Source organism: Capricornis sumatraensis, chromosome 4 (genome assembly GCF_032405125.1).
Source record: "Capricornis sumatraensis isolate serow.1 chromosome 4, serow.2, whole genome shotgun sequence".
Classification (NCBI taxonomy): domain Eukaryota; kingdom Metazoa; phylum Chordata; class Mammalia; order Artiodactyla; family Bovidae; genus Capricornis; species Capricornis sumatraensis.
Genome location: NC_091072.1, coordinates 102,835,196 through 102,858,589, shown reverse-complemented (window position 1 = coordinate 102,858,589; position 23,394 = coordinate 102,835,196). Strand labels below are relative to the sequence as shown.

Genomic DNA, 23,394 nt, shown 5'->3' with positions numbered 1-23,394 from the left:
TATTTACAAACTCCCAGTCAATTACAACTGATTCCAATTTGTCCATTGTTAAATAAATTAAATAAATCCTTGGTTCAGACTTCAAAAATAATTCATTCATTTTTAATTAACTTCATCAAAATAAAAGTATACTAGTGAAGTGAATTAAAACCTACAGTTAAATTCTGATACTTTAGATTTCATATTAAAGGGACATTTGATTCAATCCCAATTAGTCACCTAGAGAAGCAACTTCTCTAAGGAACTACTGATGAAGGCAAAGAAAGGACAAGAGAAAAAGAGAACATAAGTATGCAGTACCCCAGCAAAATAAATACTAGTCGAATCTAGGAAAACTTGAAAATGAATATAAAGCAGATATAATTACATTTACAAAAAATTAACAATGCATTTAGAACTTCAACATTTTGCCACATGTAATGGAGGCCAAATAATAAAAGAGAAAACACAGAAAAGATCATCACAATCTCCACCCAGTTACACATATTCAGAGTCTAACATCACTTACCATTAAATTATCTTTTAATCAGATATTAAATTACAGTGCATATATGTTTTTCATAAAAAGGAAATCTTTCAGTAAAACATATTTTTATTCTGTAATTTTTTTATAAAAGCAAAAGAATTTTAGTGAAATCAGAGTACTAATTGGTTATGTATTTTAGAGCCATATTTTCAACTAAAATGTACCCAACGATGAACTTTATTTTCCTTTTACTCTGAAGAAATCTTTGTCAACCATTTGTGAAATAGGTAGACTATCTCCAAATAAACTTAGACTGTAAGCACTGAAGAAAAGGAAAATAGACTACATCGTCGAGTATACAATGTTTTCTTCATTTTAAAATAAAATAATGTAAATTACCTTCCTTCTCAGCAATTACTTTGTCAATCAATATTTTTGCCTGTTCTGAAGCTTTTCTTCCTTTTCTTATTGAATATATAATACATTCCTTCTACATGATTTAGCCTGTTACTTCACATAGGAATTCACAAACCCCACATTATTTAGATATATACTTTTATTTATTATTTATCTAACTAAAAGCAAAGGAAATTTTTGTTGTTCATTTCATGTATATTAGCATATTCTTCTTTTTTTTCAGATTTTATTTTATTTTTACTTTCACCACTACTATTTAACATAGTTCTGGAAGTTTTGGCCACAGCAATCAGAGCAGAAAAAGAAATAAAAGGAATCCAAATTGGAAAAGATAGCATATTCTTCTCCTCTTAGATTAATACTCCAATGAATTAGCTACAGGCTGTTAATGGAAAAGGCAGCTCTTAGAGAACCATAGATGAATCTAAACCTTCCTTCATTGATCTGATCTTCATTTGGCCCTGTTTCTTTTGCTAACATGCTCTTTCCCTAATTTCTACTTTTTCTGAAAAGTATATTGAACTTTCTTGTAGGTTAATTGTTGGTATCAGAGTAATTTCAAAATCAAGAAGAAGATATTTGTTCTGCAACCAGTGCAGATTTGAAAATCCATAATTATCAGCTATAAATTGTCATATATCAAAGTGTTGCATCAGAATTAGTACTCCTCAGGGAGTTAATTTTTCTGGTTTTTCAAAAATGTATTAAAACATGTGATATAAATTCTCCAAGAAAAACATCCCCCAACCTTGTAATGTTTGATTGACATCTAGAGTTGCCAAGGTTCTCTTTTTCTAGAGCAGTAGAATAATGATCATTCCCTCCACATTCCCACACAGCACAGTGTCTGGTATAAACCATGAAGTACTGGAAATGTAAGTGCAAATGCATATCTCAAGGTTCATGTTCTTGCATTTACAGATTAATAAATAGATGAGAAATAATCAATGCTTTATTCAAAGAGAGTTAGTATCACCTTTAAATCGCTGTTATTTATTTGTATGTTATTTACAGGGTAGCAACAATTATTTTTAAATATTAAAAGAAAAGTAAGACACTACTTACCACCATTAGTAAAATATGTTGGTTATCTTTTTTTTTTCTCTAGAGTATGTAAATAAACATCAACCATAATATAGTCAAACATATTTATTGGAAAGTAATATTAAATAAACTCCCATGTTAATTCCAGAGAGTAAAGTGTGACTATATTAGTAATGGAATTTTCTTCACTATCACAGGAAACTGAATATATGTTTTGAATAATAAAGATTTCTAGTAAACTTCTCTCTGTTACTAGAAAATTTATATCTGATCAAACAATCTCACCATACCAACATCCATAAAGATTATCATAGGTGAGGTGACTAGCTAGTTTGGTACTTGGAAAATATCTGCCAGGTTCAAATCATTTAAAAGGAGTGAGTGCTTCTTTACAAGAAACCTAAGGGGATAGTGTCTCTACGGGAAAGTAGAAAAGATGAAATAACACTCAAAAAGCCACACAAAACACCATTTATCCCTTGATTTTTATCATTTAATTAAAAATAAGTTTATTGCTTCAAGCATGCTGATATGAAGTATTGTGAAACTCATCGCATTAAAAAATACTCATTTCAAAACAATCATATATACTCTGCAAACCAGCAGATTGCCAAGATACCAGGATAAATCCTCTTGAGGTTATGTTTTTTCCAAAATGTGAATTATCACTAGGAGATCAGCATGTTGCTACCTACCACAAATACTATTATTGTTTTCTAAAAAAAACTCTCATCAATATTAAAAAATTAGAACTTCTGTATATTACTATGATTTGAGAATGGATATTTTATTTTGTGATTTGAGGATGTGCACCTACATTCAAGCTTTTGAAATATTACTAATTATTATAATGTCCACCTTTTGTTAAAAATTTAGTATGTATAAAACACTGCTAATTTTTGTATTTACAATATTTAAATTAGTCATCAATAGGCAAAGTACACATATGTATGACCTTTACTTTTGTAAAAACGAATACTTAGGGAAATCATTTCACTAATTCACACTCAAGACAAAGTTTAAAAACCATGGAGACATGATTGCAATCAGATTCATGATTCCAAAGTGTAGCTTGTTACCCATTATGCAATACTTTCAATTAAGTAAATGAGTGGTTAGCTGACAAGCAGATATGATGATAGACAGATAGGTAGGTAGATAAATAAATAATCTAATGGCTTAAACCATACCCAGAATTTGAATGCTTAACTTTTGAGTGAATAAATATACGATAAAAAGACTGACATTTTCATACCACTGTCAACCGAAAAAAAATGCACATAAGAGTTGTGAATTAAGTTTTACTTGAGGCAAATGAGGACAATAACCCTGCAGACAGTCTTTCAGATAGCTCTGAGAAACAGCTCCAGAGAGGTAGGGATGAAGGTCATCATTATATGTGATTTTAATGAAGGGTGATACCTACAGTCAAGCACACATTTTGGGCAAGGCTTGTTGCTAGTCACAAGGAACAGATGTCACCAATAATGATTTTAGTGCTGTCTAGATACAAGGAGATGCAAAAAAATGGGCTCATAAAATCTTTTGAAAATATCTATCTGAAGGCCTGTTCTATCAGTTTTTTTCCAGAGCACAGGGTTCCTCATTCCTGATCTTCACCCTGAATTCCTTTCATCGGTATTGAAGGTCAGCAGCTGCAGTGGCTCATGATTTAATCCTTGTAGAGGTAAATTACAAATGCCAGTTTGTAGTTGTCATCATACATGTAAATATTTTGTCAAGAAAATGGTTTTTCCCTTTTAAACAAAACTGGTATTTTCAACCATATCATTATTTTATATAAAGTTTAAAGAATCATATTGCAAGGAAAAAAACACTGAAATTGAATAAAAATCAAATGAAATAACAGTATTATGCTGTGAATAAAAGAACCATAGGAGTCAAAAGCAAAGAAAGAAATAAAAATTATTTATGTGTGACTTTTTAAAACATCATGCTCTGATCATGGACCCTCTGTGGGGCAGTCTAAAGGGTAAAAGGATTAAAAACACATTTTTAACTTCATACAGTTTGTATTTTATCATTGATAGTACTGACTGAGTAATTCTGATTTCACCTTGTCTGAATTTTAGCATGGGGTAAACTAGTAAATATACTGATGTTGAGAACTAGGAATTCCACTGAAAGGATAAAAGGAGGAGTGGGGGAGAATCAAATACGATGAGAAAATAATTCAGTGGTGCTGAATTAAAATTAGAAGCAGCAGTGTAAACTAATGATTTCTTAACATGCTTTCTTTTTCCTAGCTTTGTTTTTTCAAAGATTGACAACACTACTATGCTCCAGCACTAAGTGGGAAATTCCAAGTTGACATAGAAGACATCTTGAAGATCAAATTTGCAAAATAGTGAATACTGGGAAAAAAATCACCTTAGAAACTAAGAATCATAAGAAAATAATTCATGCTGCTGCTGCTAAGTCACTTCAGTCATGTCTGACTCTGTGTGACCCCATAGATGGCAGCCCACCAGGCTCCCCCATCCCTGGGATTCTCCAGGCAAGAACACTGGAGTGGGTTGCCATTTCCTTCTCCAATGCATGAAGGTGAAAAGTGAAAGTGAAGTCGCTCACCTGTGTCTGACCCTCAGTGACCCCATGGACTGCAGCCCACCAGACTCCTCCATCCATGGGATTTGCCAGGCAAGAGTACTGGAGTGGGGTGCCATTGCCGTCTCCAAAATAATTCATAGTGACACCATTACCAATATACATAATGGTATGGATAGTAATGTGTATGTGAATTTATAATGAAGAGGGGAAACTCTATAGGAGAACTTTAATGCCAAATTATTCACATATAAAGAATGAAAAAAATGAAAAAAATCAACATTTCCAAACCTCATGGCACATGAAACCCTTTACATTTGTTTGCCATGATACCAAGCTCACCTGCTATTTGTCCCTCCTACCTCACTATAGACTTTTTCTATATATTTTCTTTTGATACTGCCTTATTTTGTTGACTTCTGCATCTTGGATGCCGATGTTAATATAAAGAAAATAAATAATAAAATAATAGGAAGAAAATGTAAGCAAATATTTGACAACATCAGAATCAGTAAAGCCATAATGGCAAAAGATTCAGAAACAATAGAACAAAAGGAAGCATATTTTACCACAATTCAAGCAAATTTTCAGGATACCACCAGCACTGTAAGTACTGGTTTGGCCAAAAAGTTCAACTGTTTGTTTTTTTTTTTTTCTGTGAGCTGCCTCTACTAATGCTTAGTTATCTTTAACATCATTCAAAACAATTATTTTTAGACTGTAATGTGACAGCTATTATATCAGTGTGCATTTTAAAAAACCATCAAAATTGGTGAATTTTTGTGAGGCATTTTAATACTGAAGATGGAAGAAAAAAACAACATTTTCAGCATATTATGCTTTATTATATCAAGAAAGGTAAAAATGCAACTGAAGCACACACACAAAAAGATTTGTGCAGTGTATGAAGAAGGTTCTGTGACTGACTGAAGGTGTCAAAAGTGGTTTGCAGAGTTGTGCTGGATATTTCTCACTGGATGACATTCCACAGTCAAGTCGACCAGTGAAGTTGACAGCAGTCAAATGAAGACAATAATGGAGAGCAATGAATGTTATACCAACAGGAGATAGCCGACATACTCAAAATATCCAAATCAAGCACTGAAAATCATTTGTAACAGCTTGGTTATGTTGAAGTGAAGTCAAAGTCATTCAGTCGTGTCCGACTCTTTGCAACACCAGGGAATGTAGCCTGCCAGGCTCCTCAATCCATGGGGATTCTCCAGGCAAGAATACTGGAGTGGGTTGCCATTCCTTTCTCCAGGGGATCTTCAGAACCCAGGGATCAAACCCAGGTCTCCCATAATGTAAATGGATTCTTTACCATCTGAGCCACTAGGGAATTCCATATTGGTTATGTTAATCATTTTGTTTGGGTTGCACATAAGTTAAGCAAGAAAAAACTTCTTGAGTATATTTCCACATGAAATTCTCTACTTAAAAATAATGAAAATTGAAACAAATTGTGGCAGATGATGAAAAGTGGATACTGTACAATAGTATGGAATGAAACAGATTATAGGACAAGCAAAACGAACTACCACCAACCACAGCAAAGGCCCATTTTCAAAGAAGGTGATGTGTATATGATGAGATTGGAAGGGAGTCCTATTATGAGCTCCTTTTGAAAAACCAAGCTATTAATTCCAACAAGTACTGCTCCCAATTCGACCACCTAAAAGCAGCACTCAATGAAAAGCATCTGGAGGTAGTGAACAGAAAACCCATAATATTCCATCAGGATAATGGAAGACTACATGTTTCCTTGAATACCAGGCAAAAACTGTTATAGCGTGGCTGGGAAGTTCTAATTCACCTGACATATTCCCTGGATATTGCACCTTCAGATCTCAAAGTTATTTCAGTCTTTACACAGCCCTCTTAATGGAAAAAATTCCAATTTACTGGAAGTCTGTAAAAGACACCTTGAACAGCTCTTTGCTCAAAAGTATCAAAAGTTTTGGCAAGATAGAATTATGAAGTTACTTGAAAAATGTTGGAAAGTAGTGAAACAAAACAGTGAATATGTTGTTCAATGACGTCCTTAGTGAAAATGAAAAATGCATCCTTTATTTTTGCTTTAAAACTGAAAAAGCTTCTTGGCCAACACAATAGTATTAAATGTTAGATAACAAATAATGAAATGGGATTTACAACATAAGACTTGCAAAGATTGATATCCTTGAATGTATAAAAATATCTTAGAAAAGAATAAGTTAAGTTCAGTCGCTTAGTCATGTCCGACTCTTCGCAACCCCAAGAGCCGCAGCACTCCAGGCCTCAATGTCCATCACCAACTCCTGGAGTCCACCCAAACCCATGTCCATCGAGTCAGTGATGCCATCCAACCATCTCATCATCTGTTGTCCGCTTCTCCTCCTGCCCTCAGTGTTTCCCAGCATCAAGGTCTTTTCAAATGAGTCAGCTCTTCGCATCAGGTGGCCAAAGTATTGGAGTTTCAGCTTCAATATCAGTCCTTTTAATGAACACCCAGGACTAATTTCCTTTTGAATGGACCGGTTGGATCTCCTTGCAGTCCAAGGGATTCTCAAGAGTCTTCTCCAACACCTCAATTCAAAAGCATCAATTCTTCAGCACTCAGCTTTATTCACAGTCCCACTCTCACATCATACATAACCACTGGAAAAACCATAGCCTTGACTAGATGGACCTTTGTTGACAAAGTAATTTCTCTGCTTTTTAATATGTTGTCTAGGTTGGTCATAACTTTCCTTCCAAGAAGTAAGTGTCTTTTAATTTCATGGCTGCAATCACCATCTGCAATGATTTTGGAGCCCCCCAAAATAAAGTCAGCCACTGTTTCCACTGTTTCCCCATCTATTTGCCATGAAGTGAAGGGACCAGATGCCATGATCTTAGTTTTCTAAATGTTGAGCTTTAAGCCAACTTTTTCAGTCTCCTCTTTCACTTTCATCAAGAGGCTCTTTAGATCTTCTTCACTTTCTGCCATTAAGGGTGGTGTCATCTGCATATCTGAGGTTATTGATATTTCTCCTGGCAATCTTCATTCCAGCTTGTTCCTTGTATGTATCTCCCTACAAATTTCCCTGAAAAAGTACATTTAGTTACAATTCTCAAAATTGTATACCTATAATTCAAAGTCAGATCACATGTGTATATACCCTATGCCTACTGATTTCTAGGTATGGCCAACTGTATGAAATGACCATCATTTGGCTAAACTTTTTCATGTGCCATAAATGTAAGACTTTGTCCCTGATAGTAACAGTGCATCTCAGGTGCTATTTTGCTGAGTCACCACAAGTGAGTCTGCCTGGATACACCTAAAGGTAGCCTTTCATTTTTGAAAACAAAATTTTCATATAAAAACATATAAAAGTTATATCTTTATAATTAAATAGAATTACCATAGGATGTATATAAACAGTATATTACAAGTTTACAAATTTGGTTATGTACTTTTGGTTGAGGGGAAAAATCTCTGGTGCTACTTTTACAGCATAATTTATGCTGGTAATTACTACATCATTTCTTTTCCTTTTTATGTTCATATTTTTATAGTATCCATGAGTTGTTTAAAGAAAGTGGATAAAGGCTTGTTATGCCAATTTAATTGCCTTATACACTGTAAAAAAAAAATCAAACATTCTATCATTGACTTTTATTATCCTGCACCATCACAGTGTGTCTAATGCTATTGTTGCATTTTCTTGTCCTCAAAGACAATGTTCCCACTGCTACCTTGTGGAAAGTTGATTGCCAAAACTTATATTAACATTCCTTAGTGACTTTTAAATGTGGGTCTCCAAGGACTCTTTTGTTTGTTGATTCCATTGACTCATTATAGCTGGGATACATGAGTTAACTAGTTATAACATTTGGTGCCAAATACATTTTCCTGACCAACAAGTTCATCATATCAACTACTCCTAATCAGTCGTTCTCCCATATTATACCTTTACCCCTTTAGAAAAGACATTCCTTATTTGAGCTAGCAAGAGAAGAACATATATTCTCAGTGTAAAATGGCACAGGGTCTCTCACAGAGGGAGCTTTGTCTGATATAGGAGGGCTCTGGGCATTTTCAGGGATTTCCTAGCTGAATGTGATTCCCTGAGAAAACAGAATTCACATGTCTCCTCTAGCATATTCCTGTTCAGCATGTGTATCGTTATGAGTATCTTCAAATAAACTGTCAACAGGTGCCATGAAATAACTTAATGGTGACAGGGTAAGTATGAAAATGTTTGCTCCTTCAGTCATTTACACACTATGTGTGCATGTTTTCTGGCAGAAGGTGGGAGGTGGATGGGAATGTCATGATAGATTGCTGTCTCTAAGCAAAGTGTCAGACATTTTTAATCGATATTTAAAATTTTTACTGGAGTACAGATTTACATTGTCATGTTAGTTTCAAGTGTACAGCAAAGTGCATCAGTTAACTGTGCTCATTGTGTTCAGTGGCTCAGTCATGCCCAACACTTTTGAAACCCCATGGACTATAGCCTGCCAGGCTCCTCTACATGGGATTTTTCAGGCAAGAATAGTGGAGTGGGTTGCCATTTCCTCCTGCAGGGCATCTTCCTGACCTAGGGATCGAATCCATGTCTCTCGCATCTCCTACATTGATAGACAGATTCTTAATCACTGAGCTGTCTGGGAAGCCCTGAATCAGTTATACATATGCATATATCCTCTTTTTTTAGATTTCTTTCCCATATATGCCATTACAGAATATTGAATAGAGGTCCCTGTGCTATATAGTAAGTCCTTATTGGTTGTCTATTTTACATACATTACTGTGTATATATCAATACCAACCTCCCAATTTATCTCTCCCCTTCCCTGTGTTAGACTTAAATAACCAACCAATAAGGTGAATACTAATGCTAGTATTTGATGGAAATTTCCAACAGTCATTTTTCTAGAATGATGGCCCCTAGAAATCATTAGCAGATTTGGTTTGGAATAACACACACACACACACACACACACACACACACACACACACATATCAATAGCAGAGATTTTATTCATTTTGTTAACCTTTTTTAAAATTAAAATGTTTTGTTAAAGTTAAAGCAGGATTTTGCCAATTTGAATATGTCAACATTATTAAATATTTATCTATGAACAGCTGGACTCAGGGAAAAACAATATATTGATTACTAAAGGTAAGATTGTTTCAAGACCCAAGCAAATCTGAATCAGATATGAAGGGAACTACTGGGTGGTGAACTGCGTTCATGAAAAGGAAACAAAACAGGGACTCTCAGTGTGAGCTACAGTCACCATCAAATGACAATAAACTGTTCAAGAGGGTATCAACCTTTCATCCAACTTTATCTACCCTGAACCTCAATTAATATCCCTCCAACAGATGGTTGGATGGCATCATGACTCAATGAACATGAGTTTGAATAAACTCCAAGGGTTGGTGATGGACAGGGAAACCTGGTGTGCTGCAGTCCATGGGGTCACCAAGAGTCAGACACGACTGAGCAACTAAACTGAACTGGACTGCAGCACTCCAGGCATCCGTGTCCATCACCAACTCCTGGAGTTTACTCAAACTCATGTCCATCAAGTTGGTGATGCCATCCAACCATCTCATCTTCTGTCGTCCCCTTCTCCTCCTGCCCTAAATCTTTCCCAGCACCAGGATCTTTTCAAATGAGTCAGCTCTTCTCATCAGGTGGCCAAAGTATTGGAGTTTCAGCTTCATCATCAGTCCTTCTAATGAATAATCAGGTTGATTTCCATTAGGATTGACCGGTTGGATCTCCTTGCAGTCCGAGGGACTCTCAAGTGTCTTCTCCAACACCACACTTCAAAAGCATCAATTCTTCGGTGCTCAGCTTTCTTTTTGGTCCAATACTTACATTCATACATGATACTGGAAAAACCATGACTTTGAATATATGGACCTTTGTCAGCAATGTAATGTCTCTGATTTTTAATATGCTGTCTAGATTGGTCAAAACTTTTCTTACAAGGAGAAAGAATCTTTTGATTTCATGATTGTAGTCACCATCTGCATTAATTTTGAAGCCCAAGAAAATTGTCTGTCACTGTTCCCATCGTTTCTCCATCTATTTGCCATGGAGTGAGGGGACCAGAAGCCATGATCTTTGTTTTTTCATTGTTGAGTTTTAAGCCATATTTATCACTCTCCTCTTTCACTTTCATCAAGAAGCTCTCTAGTTCCTCTTCTCTTTCTGCCATAAGTGTGATGTCATCTGCATATCTGAGGTTATTGATACTTCTATGGCAATCTTGTTTGCTGCTTGTACTTCATCCAGCCTGGCATTTCACATGAGTACCCCATATATAAGTTAAATAAGCAGAGCAACAATATACAGACTTGACGCACTCCTACCCAATTTGGAACCAGCCTGTCATTCCATGGTCTGGAATGTACTAACTGTTGATTGGAATGTTGGAATGTTGGAATGTTCTAACTGTTGCTTCTTGACCTGCATACAGACTTCTCAGGAGGGAGGTAAGGTAGTCTGGCATTCTCATCTCTTGAAGAATTTTCTACAGTTTGTCATGATCTACACAGTCAAAGGCTTTGGCATAATCAATAAAGCAGAAGCAGATGTTTTTCTGGAACTCTCTTGCTTTTTCTATGACCTAATGGATGTTGGCAGTTTGATATCTGGTTCCTCTGCCTTTTCTAAATACAGCTTGAACATCTGGAATTTCATGGTTCACGTACTGTTGAAGCCTGGCTTGGAGAATTTGGAGTTTTACTTTGCTAGCATGGGAGATGAGCACAACTGTGCAGTAGTTTGATCATTCTTTGGCATTGCTTTTCGTTGGGATTAAAATGAAAACTGAGCTTTTCCAGTGCTGTGGCCACTGCTGAGTTTTCTAAATTTACTGTCATATTGAGTGCAGTGCTTTAACAGCATCATCATTCAGGATGTGAAATAGTTCAACTGGAATTCCATCCCCTCACTAGCTTTGTTCATAGTGATGCTTTCTAAGGCATGTAGTATTATGATTATATTTAATTATATGGATATATGACTTAGACTGAAGTAAGTCCCAGGAAGATACATGATGGAGTGCTTTATAATGGCTGCTGAGGTTCAAATCCAGACAGTAAGTGTCTGAGGAATAAATGCAACATGAAAAAGTAAAGGCAAAAATGTGGGCTTAAAAGAAATGAAAATGGAAGAAAGAGAGTTTCATAGTGAGGATATTCATCAACTTTTGCATTGACTTTTTAACCATAATAGAGCATGTAAATATGCTTCAACCTGAGTGTTAAATGAAAGCATCAAAGTAAACCTTTTACATCCTTCAGCAGTTCATTCATTGCACTCAGCATTACCTCACAATGTGATGAAGGGTGTAACAAAATAGCCAGACTGTACTGCACAGTGTTATCCAATGAGAAGATCCAAGATACAGGTAGTTAAGCTTAGACTACAAACTTAAGATTACAAATGTAAATGCTTTAGAATAAAGACATGTTTTGCCATTATAATGAATTCTCAATCTTTAGAAAGCAACAATTACATTTTAGAGAAAACTGAAAGTTTAAAATCCCAGGTGGCACAGTGGTAAACAACCTGCCTGCCAAAGCAGGAGACACAGAGATATAGGTTCAGTCCCTGGGCCAGGAATATCTCCTGGAGGAGGAAATGGAAAGCCATTCCAGTATTCTTGCTTGGAAAATTCCATGGACAGAGAAGCCTGGTGGGCTACAGTCCATAGCATCACAAAGAGTCAGACACGACTGAGTGAGCATACAAAATTTTATTTTAGGATTTTAATATTTCCCAAATTCTAAAGCAAAGGAATGAGATTGAAGTTAATATTTTTTTATTTACTTATGAGTTAAAGGAAACATTTGGCCATATAAAAAGGTCTATAATATAGAAAATGAAAAATTAATGTAATTACTATACCACCCAGGCTAAAAGTTAAATCCTTAATTAACTACGAATTAATTTTGGAGTTTACTAAAAGAAAAGTTAGGTTGCAATTCAGCAACTAAAACATATTTAAAAGTTTCACTTGATCATTAGGTACAAATAGATGGGGAAACTCAGCTCATGTAAAACAAGAAATGTATTCCTTACATCAATAAGTAAAGCCCATGGATATTGGATGACTCACATAACCAAGAGAGTTCTCATCATTGGCTGTTTTCATCATTGAATTCTGCAGTTCAAATCTCTCTGACATTTACTGGTGGGTTTGGCAAAATCCAGGAGTCAATAATGAGAAATCACACCGCAGTAACAGTGTTCATCCTTCTGGGACTGACAGACGATCCTCAGTTGCAGATTTTGCTCTTTATTTTTCTATTTATCACCTACATTTTGAGCATAACTGGAAATCTGACCATCATTATCCTAACCTTGATGGATCCTCACCTTAAAACGCCCATGTATTTTTTTCTCCAAAATTTCTCTTTCTTAGAAATCTTGTTTACAACCACCTGTATTCCAAGATTCCTCTACAATATATCAACTGGGGACAGAGTGATTACCTATAAGGCATGTTTCATACAACTATTTTTAACCGATCTCTTTGGGGTAACTGAATTTTTTCTCTTGGCAGCCATGTCATATGATCGTTATGTGGCCATCTGCAAACCCTTGCATTATATGACCATCATGAGTAACAAACTGTGCAAAACAATGGTCATCTGCTGCTGGATGGCAGCACTTATGACTATCCTCCCACCACTCAGCTTAGATTTTCATCTGGAATTCTGTGATTCAAACATCATTGACCATTTTGCCTGTGATGTATCACCTCTCCTGAAGATCTCATGCTCAGACACATGGTTAATTGAGCAGATGGTTATAGCCTGTTCCGTACTGATCCTCATCATCACTCTTCTTTGTGTAGTTCTCTCCTACATTTATGTCATAAGGACAATTCTAAAATTCCCTTCTCTTCAACAAAGAAAAAAAGCTTTTTCTACATGTTCTTCCCACATGATTGTACTTTCCATCTCTTATGGCAGTTGCATTTTCATCTATATCAAGCCATCTGCAAAAGAAGAGGTAAATATTAACAAAGGTGTATCACTGCTTATTTCTTCCATATCACCAATGTTGAATCCTTTCATATATACTCTGAGGAATAAGCAAGTTAAACAAGCCTTTGATGACTCACTCAAAAAAATTGCATTTCTCTTAAGAAAGTAAAATGTACCTGTCAATAAGTCAGCTCCAAAGGTGCACATCTATCTCATTTTCACAAATTTAAGAGAAATTTTCATATTTTTTTAGCTTGTAGACCAATCAGCTTGACTTCAGAGCCACTTAGTCATTAATTCTCCCTTCTGTTCATATACTGAAGAACTAATTATTGAACATTGCTCTATGAAGAACAAAATATATCACTTATAATTCTTTAATCAGACCTACCATGTTTAAGTCATTCCTTTTACTTCTTTTAAATTATGTCCCCAGGTATTATATATTATTGGCATAGAGAAGTCTTTCCTTTTTTAGAATTATAATTGATATGCTCTATTTATTACCTTCAGATGCACAGTGACTCCATACTGTTATACATGGTAAAATCATCACCACAATATATCTAGTTATGGTCAGTCTGTTGAGCTTCTAGATGTTAACATATTAATAAGAGATGATTATCGGCAATGTTAAACCAATATTGTTAACATCTTAGATGAAATATAAGTTACTTGAAAGATAAATATTACAAACCTAACTCAAAAATAAAGAATCTTTCTCATAGTACCTTTCTTTCTGTTTCAGAAATTAAATTAATGTCTAAAAATCTTTTCACAAAGAAAACTCCAAAATCATGTTGACTCAAAATCATGTGGATGAATACTATCAAAAAGATAAATAACACATTCTATGCGAATTGTTACAGGACACACAAAAGATAACACTTTTCGATCTTTATGAAATCCATATAAAAGATACAAATACCAGGCCAAGAAATTACAAGAATAAAATTGTAGATCAACACTCGTTATGATGACACATGCAAACATCCTTAACAATTTGCTATCAAAGCTCAATGATAATTGTTGTTTTTATTCAGTCACTCAGTTGTGTCCAGCTCTGTGACCCCATGGACTGTAGCATGCTAGGCTTCCCTGTCCTTCACCATCTCCTGGAGTTGACTCAAACCCATGTCCATTGAGTCAATGATGCCATCCAACCACCTCATCCTCCATAGTCCCCTTTTCCTTTTGCCTTCAATCCTTCCCAGGATCAGGGCCTTTTCAAATCAGCTCTTTGCATCAGGTGGCCAAAGTGTTGGAGCTTTAGCTTCGGTATCAAAACAACCAGTGAGCCAACAACCAACAAAAGCCTCAATTCTTCAGCTTTATGATGCAACTCTCGTGTCACATAACTACTAGAAAAACCATAGCTTTGACTATCCAGACATTTGTTGGCAAAGTGATATCTCTGCTTTTTAGCACACTGTCTAGATTTGCCATAGCTTTTCTTCCAAGAAGCAACATCTTTTAATTTCATGGCTACAATCACCATCCGCAGTGATTTTGGAGCCCAAGAAAATAAATCTGTCACTCTTTCTATTGTTTCCCCATCTATTTGCATGAGGTGATGGGACCAGATGCCATGCTCTTAGTCTTTCGAATTATGAGTTTAAGCCAGCACTATAGTTACCAGATAAATTATAATTACCAGGTAAATGATAATTACCAGATAAAAATGACAAGAAAACTTAGTAGACACTTCATAAAGAAATTACATGAATAGTCAATAGGAACTTGGAAAGAAGCACAAAATCATTATCATTAGAATATACAAATTGAAATGAGTCAAACATTCACTCTAATGGCCACTATTAGGATATAGGCTGACAATGTAAGTCACAAGGACAGAGAGCAACTGAAACTATCATTCAGTGCTGGTGGGCGTATATGAGTGGCACAACCGCTTGGGAAAACATTCTGGCAGGTTCTTAAAAAGTTAAACATAGTATCCTTATGTCTCAGCTATTACTCTCCTATTTACCTAAGAAAAATGGAAATTGACATCCCCCAAAATGATATACATGATTGTTTGTAGCCACTTGACTCATAGAGCTCAAAATTGCAAATATGTCAAATGCTTGTTTAAAAAAAAACAGAGAATTCATTCATGTTGATGTATGGCAAAACCAATACAATATTTTAAAGTAAAAAGAAAAACTAAATAAAAAACAGAGAAACATATTTTAGTTTATTCATGCAATTAAAAACCCACTCAACTGTGCAAAGATATAAACTGCTAAAACAAATAAAATAGAAAATTTCAAAAACATTATGCTGAGTGAAAGATATCAGACACAAAACAGTACATGCTGTGTTCCCTAAATTTAACACTCTAGAAAGGGAAAAACAAACCTGTAGTGACAAAACGCAGGTCAATGATTAAATGAGATCAAAGTGAGCTATACACTGGAAGCAAATGAGGAAATGCTTTGGGGATTTGGGAGACATTATATATCTTGTGGTGTGGTAATTACTTGGATGGCTATATTTTTCAAAATGTCTCAAATTTTACAGTTAAAATGGATGCATTTCATTGTATATAATTTATATCCAAATAAAACTGATTTGAAAAGCAAAGAAAATGAGGGAATTGTCTTCAACATGTACCTCACATAAATAAATATTTTGGGACTTCCCTGGTGGTCCAGTGGTTAAGACTCTGTAATTTCATTGCTGAGGGCCGAGGGTTCAATCCATGGTCAGGGAACTAAGATCCTGCATGCCTCATGCATCATCTGGCCAAATAAATATATATTTGGGAAGTAAGTATTGACTATGCCAAAGCCTTTGACTGTGTGGATCACAATCAACTGCAGAAAATTCTGAAAGAGATGGGAATACCAGACCATCTGACCTGCCTCTTGAGAAATCTGTATGCAGGCCAGGAAGCAACAGTTAGAACTGGAATTGGAACAACAGACTGGTTCCAAATAGGAAAAGGAGTACGTCAAGGCTGTCTATTGTCACCCTGCTTATTTAACTTATATGCAGAGTACATCATGAGAAACGCTGGACTGGAAGAAACACAAGCTGGCATCAAGATTGCCGGGAGAAATATCAATCACCTCAGATATGCAGATGACACCACCCCTATGGCAGAAAGTGAAGAGGAGCTAAAAAGCCTCTTGATGAAAGTGAAAGAGGGGAGTGAAAAAGTTGGCTTAAAGCTCAACATTCAGAAAACGAAGATCATGGCATCTGGTCCCATCACTTCATGGGAAATAGATGGGGAAACAGTGGAAACAGTGTCAGACTTTATTTTTGGGGGCTCCAAAATCACTGCAGATGGTGACTGCAGCCATGAAATTAAAAGACGCTTACTCCTTGGAAAAAAAGTTATGACCAACCTAGATAGTATATTCAAAAGCAGAGACATTACTTTGCTGACTAAGGTCCATCTAGTCAAGTCTATGGTTTTTCCAGTAGTCATGTATGGATGTGAGAGTTGGACTGTGAAGAAGGCAGAGCGCTGAAGAATTGATGCATTTGAACTGTGGTGTTGGAGAAGACTCTTGAGAGTCCCTTGGACTGCAAGGAGATCCAACCAGTCCATTCTGAAGGAGATCAACCCTGGGATTTCTTTGGAAGGAATGATGCTAAAGCTGAAACTCCAGTACTTTGGCCACCTCATGCGAAGAGTTGACTCATTGGGGAAAACTTTGATGCTGAGAGGGATTGGGGGCAGGAGGAGAAGGGGACGACAGAGGATGAGATGGCTGGATGGCATCACTGACTCGATGGACTTGAGTCTGAGTGAACTTCGGGAGTTGGTGATGGACAGGGAGGCCTGGCGTGCTGCAATTCATGGGGTCGCAAAGAATCAGACACAACTGAGTGACTGAACTGAACTGAAGTATATGAAAATGACATATGATTGCAAACAGACATGTAGGCACCCACAAAGAGTCCAAATGAGATGGCAAAAAATTGGAATTCTTATACACTCTCCACAGGAGTGTAATTGGTACATGCACTTTGTAAAATACACTGCATGATCAGCAATTAAAACCTTAGGTATATTATCACAAGCAACATATGTATATGTTAAAAAAAAAACTGTATACAAGATATTCTTATCAGTGCTATGGAAAGCAGGAAGACCTGGTGATGTGCCCTCATTGTAATGTGTTATGTATCAAACTTTTAAAAAGTGAAACAGAAATTTCCAGAAAATATCAAAGTGAATTTATCACCAGCATATCAAACCGAAAATAAAAAACTTCTTTATAGCTAAGAAACATAATGAGTCATATTCTTGAAGGTGCCATAAGAAACAAAGAATAGATATTAATATAAGGAGGAAATTGGAAGTTTGAATACACAGTGTCTGAAATAGTGAAAACAGCTTACAGGGTTTAAATATATAGAGAAATTTAAGAAAAACAAATATTTCTGAAAAATTATTATTTTCCAGCATAACTGTTGAAAAGATTGAGGATTTTTAGTAAATTTGCTTTAGCTTAGTTAAATAAAGTGGTATAACAAATTGCCTGCTTTATTATTACTCCAGAATCTTTAAAAGTAGGCAAGTTAGACTCATATTTTTAAAACTCTTGAGGGAATCCAATATAGAAAATACTGCATCAGGCTTTCAGTTCAATTCAGTCACTCAGTCGTGTTCGACTGTTTGCAACACCATGAATTGCAGCACGCCTGGTCTCCCTGTCCATCACCAACTCCCGGAGTTTACCCAAACTCATGTCCATTGAGTTGGTGATGCCATCCAACCATCTCATCCTCTGTCATACCCTTCTCCTCCTGCCCTCAATCTTTCCCAACATCAGGGTCTTTTCAAATGAGACAGCTCTTTGCATCAGGTGGCCAAAGTATTGGAGTTTCAGCTTCAACATCAGTCCTTCCAATGAACACCCAGGACTGATCTCCTTTTGGATGGACTGGTTGGATCTCCTTGCAGTCCAAGGGACTTGCAACAGTCTTCTCCAACACCACAGTTCAAAAGCATCAGTTCTTAGGTGCTCAGTTTTCTTTATAGTCCAACTCTACATCCATACATGACTACTGAAAAAACCATAGCCTTGACTAGACAGACCTTTGTTGGCAAAGTAACATCTGTGCTTTTTAATATGCTGTCTAGGTTGGTCATAACTTTCCTTCCAAGGAGTAAGCGTCTTTTAATTTCATGGCTGTAGTCTCCATCTGCAGTGATTTTGGAGCCCCCCCAAAATAAATTCAGCCACTGTTTCCACTGTTTTCTTGTTTATTTGCCATGATGTGTTGGGACTGGATGGCATGATCTTAGTTTTCTGAATGTTGAGCTTTAGGTTTTGAAAAAAAAAAATCAAAATTCTACAAAAACATTAACTATCCTTTACTTGAAAATAAAGTGTTGATGGATTGTCCTCTACCTTGATCATGGTGATGGTTTCACTGATGTAGCATAAGTACAAACTCATCAAATTGTATACGTTAAACATGTACATTTTTGTATATCAACCACATCTTCCAGTAACAGATGCTGAAAAAATTATAAACTGGGGAGGAAGAATTTGTAATCATCTTTTTATACTTTTAACACATTTAGGATTAGAGAAATTAGGACTTCCCTAGAAATGCACATGAAAAAGAATCTGCCTGCAATGCAGCAGACCAAGATTCAATCCCTGGATCTGGAAGATCCCCTGGAAGAGGGCATGGCAACCCATTCCAGTATTCTTGCCTGGAGAGTCCTATGGGCAGAGGAGACTGGTGGGCTACAATCTATGGGGTTCAAAGACTCAGACATGACTTAGTGACTAACACTTTAACTCTAGAGAAGTTTGTTTCACAAAAGAGCACATTAGGGCTACAATCTAAGAACTCTGTACCTATATAGTGTAAGAACCTGTGAGAGTTTTTAAACATCCAAATTTGACTTATTTTTAAGTTATGGTATTTTATTACTAGAGTATCTATACTGTCATTTGATCTTTGCTGTTGTTCAGTCCATCACTCAGTCATGTCCAACTCTGCAACACCATGGACTGCAGCATGCTAGGCTTTTTCCTGTCCTTCTCTATTTCCTGGAGTTTGCTCAAACTCATGTCCATTGTTTTGGTGATGCTGTCCAACTATCTCATCCTATGTTGTCCCCTTCTCCTCCTGCCTTCAATCTTTCCCATCATCAAGGTCATTTCCAATGAGTCAGCTCTTTGCATCAGGTGGCCTAAGTATTGGAACCTAAGCTTCAGTATCACTTCTTCCAATAAATATTCAGGTTTAATTTCCTTTAGGATTGACTGGCTTGATCTCCTTACAGTCCAAGGGACTCTTCAGAGTCTTCTCTAGCATCACAGTTCAAAGGCATCAATTCTTTGGCACTCAGCCTTTTTTATTGTTCAGCTCTCACATCCGTACACGACTACTGGAAAAACAATAGCTTTGACTATACAGACACTTGTCGGTAAAGTAATGATCTTACTTGATCTTAGATGTCTTGCATTAGATAACATATCTAAATATGGTATTGGAAAATATTAGGAAGTATTAATAAATTTTAAATTACAGGTTTAGGGTAGCCTTGATAATTTATTTAGTACCCTGATTTTGACTAAATTCTAAGATTTTACCATAAGCCCAGGAAAATATTCAAAAGAACTGACATTGGGAAAATAAAATTGGAAAGATTGAATTTGTTCTATTTTAAAGAGAACTGATTTTCTCACTTGAGGGATATGATGATAGGTGTTGTTAACCAAAGGCTTAAGAGTAAGCGGATCTGATTAAGAGAAGATATTAGGATAGGGATGTGGTAAATATTAGGAAGAAATACATAGTCCCTACTCTTTATATTCTTTGCAAATGGATGTTTATTCTATTATGAAATAATTTTCCTAAAGTTAAAAAAATATGAGGCATACAATTATTCAATAAACACATGTAAAATATTTTCTTTTATTTAAATAGACAAGTAAGATGGTAAGTCTGCTGTTCCAGAGAAGAAATCAAGGAATAAATATATGATCAAAAGACTACTGCTAAATATCTATTAGAAACTGAAAATACCTAATACATATTGGATAGGTTAACATCACATAATAAAATTGTACTTCACAGTGTCTGGAATATACAGCAAAGTCAAATACCTACATATTTTACTGTATATTAAATAATTTTTGGACAAACCTATTTACAATCAGATTGCAAAGACAGGCAATCACTGTCAGGCTTTATTTCTAAGATTTGGACATTTTTCTCAGTCTTTTAGTTCTGCTAACTCCTGACTTGCCTCCTACCTATTCTTGGCATGATGGGTGGATTTTGAACAAGGATATGCTATATTAGTTCCATCCTATCCTATTCCATTTCCTGTCATGCACTGTCTGTCTACAGACAGATTTCAGACTCTTAGAAGTCATTTAGCAAAAGGATCTGTCCCAGGTGGTGGGGTAGATGTGGGTTTCTAGCACTGCCTACCTAGAGATATAACTCAAGATTTTCTTACGGGATATTCATAGCTATGTTTTCAATACCTCTATATAAAACTGGTATTTTCATCTCCATTTGCTTGCCTAATCCTAGTTGATTCAGAACTCAAGCAAAAAAATAAGGGTGGAATTCCTTCAGAACCCATAATCCCAAAAGTGTGAAAAAGAGACCCAGACACTTTTGTATTATGTAAGTGATACTACAAATTGGAAGCCAAATGTGACAATACACTTCAAAATTCTAAAATGTAAGGCCTCATCCTCAATATTGTAAGGTTAAAAAATAAATAAATAAATAAATAAAATGTAAGGCCTTTGCCTCAGAAATTCCTTTTCTGATAAAATAAACTAAGGAAATAAAGGACTTTTATACAAAACATAATATGTACTTTTACAATAGCTAAATATGAGAAGCTTTATTAAATAATGATTTATCCAGAAGAGGTACAATACAGAAAAATTATAATAAAAATATATATTTTTCCATGTAAATATTTACAGTTTTTGGCTTAGAAATTGATCGTAAGTATACAACTTTCATATATATATATATATATATATATATATATAATATACTTGTGTAAATATTTTCCATTGAAAACATAGGCATAAAGCCACTTTGTTGTGTTTTCTTAATACTTTGTCATCTATGGATTGAAGAGTATCCAGAAATATGTTTTCATCAGGACATTATTGTTTTACTCTTGGCATGTGTCTAATAAAATTGCAGCATCCTATTTTCTCCAGGGACCTGATTCCAACTGCTGCCTCTGTCAGGTATTTTGTCAAAATTCAGTGCACATTAGATTCATTAGTCATGTTTGAGCTTTAGTCAGGAACGACTGTCTATTTATCCAGACAGAAGGCTCCTGCACATCCATGAGTCTGAGACAATAAAACATTCATTTTATTCACTGTGTAAAAATCTATCCTTGCTGAGAGACATCAGCAATTACCATTTTCAAAACCTTCTAAGAATCAACTTATACTTCTCAGATATTTTAAATAAATGATTTTTTTTTTACTTCAACTTAAAGACAAAAGACCTTTCTTCGTAGGTCTAAATGGAATAGAACCTCAATGAGAGTCAGCTGGCAACTCAGAGAGCACTATCTACTGCAAAAACTGCCTGTAAATATGTATGCCCTCAAGAGAAGGGCATTTTTGCATGTGTTTGAGACCATTTATACTTTCAATTTCATCTTGGGGATGATTATGATTACACAGCTAAATAAAGTCATGGTTAACTTCCACTGGAATAAGTTCTTTGATAATTTCGGTTTATTTCTTCATTCACCATTCTAGTTCCTTGGTGTCTGCAAACTATCAGACTTATCTATTTAAAACTCAGAGATGGCAATACATTAATCTGGATATATCTAAAAAGAAAATCAGTATTTCTAACAGAGTTTAGCTTTAGAGAAATTAAATTCAAAGCTACAGTAGAACCAGACATAGCATAGGTTCTCAATATGTTTTGAAAGAATTCATGAGTACTCATTAGAACAGTAGGAACAAAGAAAAGTGATCTTCATATGATATCACTCATTAATCAATACAGATTTATACCAACATGTAATTATAATATACTTAGAGTGCCATCAGTGATAAAATTATAGTGAGCTAATGATAAACGCAAATTTTTTTTTGAAATATACCAAACAGAAAATGAACAAAAGTGGTTTACCAGAACATTCACTTAACATCTGGGATCACAGAAGGTAAAAATCAGTGACTAGAAAGGGAGGACAGTTTGGGGATCTGGAGCTATGGTCTGAGTTAGGATGCCACAGTGAAACACTGAGAGCTTCAGAATTTTCTCAGCTTAGTTCAGAGGGCCAATTCCTTTATCATACGATCCAATAGGGTACCTAATTATGAGCTAGTAATTTCTCCCTTTGATTCTAGATACTCCCATGGATGGAGGAGCCTGGTGGGCTGCAGTCCATGGGGTCGCTGAGGGTCGGACATGACTGAGCGACTTCACTTTCACTTTTCACTTTCATGCATTGGATAAGGACATGGCAACCCACCCCAGTGTTCTTGCCTGGAGAATCCCAGGGACAGGGGAGCCTGATGGGCTGCCCTCTCTGGGGTCTCACAGGGTCGGACACGACTGAAGCGACTTAGCAGCAGCAGCCCCTGTTCTATAGAGATGCCTATTAATCATTGATAATTTATTTTCTATCTATCATAGTGTGATGCTGATGTTTCTTACTGTCTTCATAGAAATAACACGGCTTGTTTCACCAGAACTTAGGAGAACACATCTGTAGGTTTCTTGTGGGATAGATTGCAAACGATAAGTGAAGTGACTCATATAACAAACAAGTTAATTTTTCAATTGAAAATTCTTTACTCCTTGGAATGGATGAAAAATAAATGACATAAATTCTTCACTTACAAAAGAAACTGCTACCCAAGTAATTAATCAATAACAGCTGAGTGAGAAATGTAGAATACCTATTGCCTCATGTCCA

The 23,394-nt window shown here is 35.7% G+C and overlaps 1 protein-coding gene across 1 annotated transcript; it reads left to right on the top strand.

The window, feature by feature from the left end:
• Positions 1–12,714: 12,714 nt before the first annotated feature.
• On the top strand, positions 12,715–13,653 carry LOC138078197 (olfactory receptor 6C68-like). The gene has a single exon (XM_068970810.1). It carries the CDS (start codon positions 12,715–12,717, stop codon positions 13,651–13,653), a length of 939 nt encoding a protein of 312 aa, XP_068826911.1.
• The last annotated feature ends 9,741 nt before the right edge of the window (positions 13,654–23,394 follow it).

What these genes read in the sequence shown, in the direction of transcription:
- LOC138078197 (XM_068970810.1), top strand. Translation starts at nt 12,715, where the DNA reads ATGAGAAATCACACCGCAGTAACAGTGTTCATCCTTCTGGGACTGACA.